General features: G+C 31.8%; 1 protein-coding gene across 1 annotated transcript; it reads left to right on the top strand.

The window, feature by feature from the left end:
* The first annotated feature begins 863 nt into the window (after positions 1-863).
* Positions 864-4601, top strand: LOC107679094 (E3 ubiquitin-protein ligase UHRF1-like). The gene is made up of 5 exons (XM_016474552.1): positions 864-1003; positions 1095-1212; positions 1291-1442; positions 1532-1630; positions 3210-4601. The coding sequence occupies exons 1-5, from the start codon at positions 998-1000 to the stop codon at positions 3357-3359; spliced, it is 525 nt and encodes a 174-aa protein (XP_016330038.1). The 5' UTR covers positions 864-997; the 3' UTR covers positions 3360-4601.
* The last annotated feature ends 485 nt before the right edge of the window (positions 4602-5086 follow it).

The raw sequence follows: 5086 nt of genomic DNA, 5'->3' as shown, positions 1-5086 counted from the left end.
TTTTAAATTATAGTTTTAGTAGAACTGTATTTGTTATATATTATATATTTTCTAAAAGTGTAATTATACTCTTTCAATCATGCTTAATTTTAATTATAATTTTAACAAATTATACATATATGTATTTTGGTTATTGTAATGTATTACGTTTATTTTAATTATACATTTTATTTTGCGCTTTTTACGGATTTAAGTATTTTAATTATATTACTAAAATAGCTTAAATATAAGAAAAATAAAATAATTCAAGAAATAAAAATTAATAAACTCTTTCAATCATGCTTAATTTTAATTATCATTTTTATTTTATTCAAATTATACATATATGTATTCTAGTTATTTTTATGTATTAAGTTTATTTTAATTATACGTTTTATTTTGCGCTTTTTACTGATTTAATTATTTTAATTATATTACAAAAAAAAAAATAAATATAAGAAAAATAAAATAATTCAAGAAATAAAAATTGATAAACTATGTAGACAAAAAACTAAGGAAACTGATTTTACTGATTTAATTATTTTAATTATATTACAAAAAAAAAAAATAATATAAGAAAAATAAAATAATTCAAGAAATAAAAATTGATAAACTATGTAGACAAAAAACTAAGGAAACTGATCCTTTTTTTTTTACTAAAACTAAAATTAAAATTGATGATTAACAAATAAAAACTGATTCAAAACTGAAATAATCTATAATAGTGTCTCAGTGATACTAAAATAAGTTGGAAGTTTTTCTCATTTGGACAACATGATGCATTGTTTTCTGTAACTTATTCCTTATTTTCGTTAATTGGTCTTAAATGGGTCTTTAAAGTCTTAAATATGCCTGCAGAACCCCTTAATTAATCGCTGTTTATTAGGTGGTGAAGTACTGGCCGGAGAAGGGCAAGTCCGGCTTCCTCGTTTGGAGATACTTGCTGAAACGAAACGACGATGAACCGGCGCCGTGGACCCGCGAAGGAAAAGAGCGCATTAAGAAACTGGGGCTCACCATGCAGGTAAAGTCTACCAGATTTCACTCGCATTTCGCACAAAATAGTTATTTCTTCATGAGGTTCGCCCGTTAATCCTCATTCCCCTGTGCTTCAGTATCCTGAAGGTTATCTGGAAGCCGTGGCTGCGAAAGAAAAGGAGAAAGAGAACAAAAACGACGAAGACGTTGATGAAACGCCCACTAAAGGCAAGAGGAAGAGGAAATCCCAGACCGGTAGGTGAAAACGTCTTGGTTTAATAAAGACCAAACCTGATGATCAGTCATAACAATCCTCGCTTTTCTCAATCGTAGTGGACGAGAAGAGCTCTCCGGCCAAAAGCACGCCTAAGAAGATGAAAGTGGAGGCCTACAAACTGAGCAAAGAGCAGAAGGCCTTGATCAAGGACGACGAGCTCAACAAGAAGCTGTGGGACGAAGCCATGGAGTCTCTCAACCTCGGACCTGTACGTACAGACCAGCGTCTTTAATGTGTCTTGTAATTAAGGTGCTCTGAGGATATTGTCGGTTTAATGTGTTCGTGTCGCACTTGTAGCGCTTCATCAACAAAGTGGAGGAGGTTTTCTTGTGCATCTGCTGCCAAGAAGTCGTCTATCAGCCCATCACCACAGAATGCCAACACAACGTCTGCAGGGTAAGAGACCACAACCACAGACACACACTCATGTTATACAGCAGCAACGCACTTTAGAGTGGACAATAGAAAGCTATTCAATTTTCCTGTGAATGCATGTGATGGACCTTGAAATTCTAAATTCTAAATGTGACCCTGGAGCACAAAACCAGTCATAAGGGTCAATTTTTCGAAATTGAGATGTATACATCTTCTGAAAGCTGAATAAATAAGCTTTCCATTGGTGTATGGTTTGTTAGGGTCGGACAATATTTGGCTGAGATACAACTATTTGAAAATCTGGAATCTGAGGGTGCAAACAAAAACTCTAAATATTGAGAAAATCATCTTTAAAGTTGTCCAAATGAAGTTCTTAGCAATGCATATTACTAAACAAAAATTAAGTTTTGATATATTTACGGTAGGAAATTTACAAAATATCTTCATGGAACATGATCTTTACTTAATATCCTAATGATTTTTGGCTTAAAAGAAAAATCGATAATTTTGACCCATACAATGTATTGTTGGCTATTGCTACAAATATACCCCAGCGACTTAACACTGCTTTTGTGCTCCAGGGTCACAAATAAATACATTTTTAATTAAACTTTTTATATGTATTTTAGTTACCTTTTTTTTTTTTTGGTTATTTTAATTTAAATTTTTATGTGCATTCTTAATTATTTCATAATTTTAATTGTTATAGTTATTTATTTTGTTTTAAATTGAATTATACTTTGTATTTTAGCTCTTTATTTTAATCGTACTTTTGTTAGTAATTTTAATTATGCTTTAAAGTTGTATTTTAGTTACTTATTTTTAATTATAATTTTTTCACATATAATTTAATATGTAGTTTAGTTATTTTAATTCTGCTTTTTTATATATTTTTTAATTATACTTCATCTTATTTATTTTGATTTATTTTGATTATACTTGTTTGTAATTATTCTTTAGTAAAATTATATTTTAGCTATTTATTATATATCATGTAATTATGCTCCATTTCAATTACTTTTTATTTATAGTATTTTAATAAAACTTAATTTTGTATTTTATTTTAATTATACTTGTAGTTATTTTAATTGTACTTTATATTTTAGTTATACATAAATATATAATTATTTTAAAATAAGTTATTTTTTATACTCTTTTAATATGTATTTATTTTTATTTATCTTAATTATTCTTTTGTTTTAATGTACTATTTTATATTTTAATATTTTAATTATACTTTTCATGCATGTTATTTATTTTTATCTGTTTATTCATTAATTATACTTTGATCACTCCCTCCCAGGCCTGGAAAAAGTAATAGAAATAAATTTTAAATTCATGAAAAAGCCATTTGAAGACATTTTTTCCCAAATTGTGCTGAGATGTAAAGGTTTTTTGTGTGTGTGTGTGAGTGCGATCTCTGAAATGTATAAAAACTGAAAATTAGCTTGATGTTGTACTTCTATCACAATATCGCATTAGCAGCAATATAAATATGCCTGCTTTTAGGGTTTATGGCAACACTTGAGGGTTTCAGATCATCATTACATATGCGCTAGTTTGTACGTTTATGACATAAACGATTTTCTTCTCTATGCAGGAATGCCTTCAGCGGTCTTTCAAAGCCGAGGTCTACACATGTCCGGCTTGCCGACACGATCTGGGCAAAAACTACGAAATGACGGTGAACAAACCTCTCCAAGCCATTCTCACCCAGCTCTTCCCCGGATACAGCAGCGGCCGGTGTTGACACTGATGCTGTCGTCACGGCGACGCGGCGCGACAGAGTTCCACGAACGAAACATGGATTTCATTTTTTAATATATTTAACAAATGCATCAGGTTGTAGGATTGATTGAAAGCTCTGCCTTGATTGAACACCGCTACTTGATTTGGCCCTGTTTGGTGACCTGCCTCTATCTAGCCACTCGACTTCTATACGCTGTAGTTATTTCTTACGAATTGTGATCTTCGTATTTACGAGTAAAGTGATAATAGTGGTGTTTTAGCTATAGCCACTTCAAGTGACGTATCATTGCCTCCTTGTACCCTACACCAGCACAATGAACCATAGCTATGCACAATTACAATGTTCATTAATCATTTTTTGCAGCAATTTGTCATTACGATGATTTGTACGAAAACGCTGGCTCTAGAATCCCGTTAAAACGATCCCGTTGCTTCATAAGTGCGTTTGACATTTTTATTGTACCATCGTTAGAACTAACTAAATTTAACGGACGCTAATATCAAATCAAGTTTTTTTTTGCCATTTGATGTTAACAAGCTTTCGTACGAATGCTATTTAGAATGGTGCTGTAGCAGTAGCGTTTTTACAATTGTTAGCGTTAACTACATTTAAATGAACTATCTATGCACTATTACGATGTTTAATTTTTCACAAGCAGTAATTTGTCATTGATGATTTGTCTGAAAGCACTGGCTCTAGAATCCAGTTAAAACGATCCCATTGCGTTATGATCAGTGCGTTTGATGTTTGTACCACCGTTGATGCTAACTAAATGTAGATGAACTAGCTATGCACTATTATATTATCGCTATCTAATATTCCAACAACTTTTTCGCATTTATGATGTTAACAAACCTTCGTACAAATGTTAAGATCTGAGTGCCGTAGCAGTAACAGTTTTACTGTACCATCGTTAGCATTAGCTAAATTCAAATGAACTAGCTATGCGCTGTTACAATGTTGGCTAATGGTTTTTCGCAAGCAGTAATTTGACATTACGATGCTTCGTGTGCAAGCGCTAGCTCTAGAATCCTGTTAAAATGATTCAGTTGCATTATGATCTGTGCATTTGACGTTTTTACTGTACCATCATTAGCGCTAACTAAATTTAAACAAGCTAACTGTGTACTGTATACGATTTTTGCGACACTAATATCCCAACAGGTTTTTCCATCCTTTATGTCGTTAACAAGCCTTCATACGAATGTTAACATCCATGAGTTTAAGGTGCTGTAGCAGTAATGTTTTTAATCTGTGCATTTGACGTTTTTACTGTACCATCATTAGCGCTAACTAAATTTAAACAAGCTAACTGTGTACTGTATACGATTTTTGCGACACTAATATCCCAACAGGTTTTTCCATCCTTTATGTCGTTAACAAGCCTAGACATCCATGAGTTTAATGTGCTGTAGCAGTAATGTTTTTACTGTACCATCGTTAACTAAATTTAAATAAACTAGCTATGCACTATAAAGATGTTTGCAACGTTAATCTTTCAGCAACTTTTTTGGCCAGCAGTTTTTCGTCATTTATGACGTTAACAAGCCTTCGTACAAATGCTATTAAATCCGTGAATTTAAGGTGCTGTAGCTTTACTAGCGCGCACAAACTTTTTACATTTTGGCTTTATTAAATCTTTTATCGTACTGTCTTTATTGGTAACTAACTAAATTAAAAAAATTATTAATTTTAACCTAATAGTAATTTACGTAAAAACTCAACGT

The sequence above is a fragment of the Sinocyclocheilus anshuiensis genome, unplaced genomic scaffold (assembly GCF_001515605.1).
Source record: "Sinocyclocheilus anshuiensis isolate Anshui unplaced genomic scaffold, SAMN03320099.WGS_v1.1 scaffold1580, whole genome shotgun sequence".
In the NCBI taxonomy this organism is placed as follows: Eukaryota; Metazoa; Chordata; class Actinopteri; order Cypriniformes; family Cyprinidae; genus Sinocyclocheilus; species Sinocyclocheilus anshuiensis.
Note: the sequence above shows the minus strand (reverse complement) of the source record. Positions and strands in the feature narration are given on the sequence as shown.

Coding starts and splice junctions, on each gene's coding strand:
- LOC107679094 (XM_016474552.1), top strand. Junction 1,213..1,290: donor GAAGAGGAAATCCCAGACCG/GTAGGTGAAAAC, acceptor TCTCAATCGTAG/TGGACGAGAAGAGCTCTCCG. Junction 1,443..1,531: donor AGTCTCTCAACCTCGGACCT/GTACGTACAGAC, acceptor TCGCACTTGTAG/CGCTTCATCAACAAAGTGGA.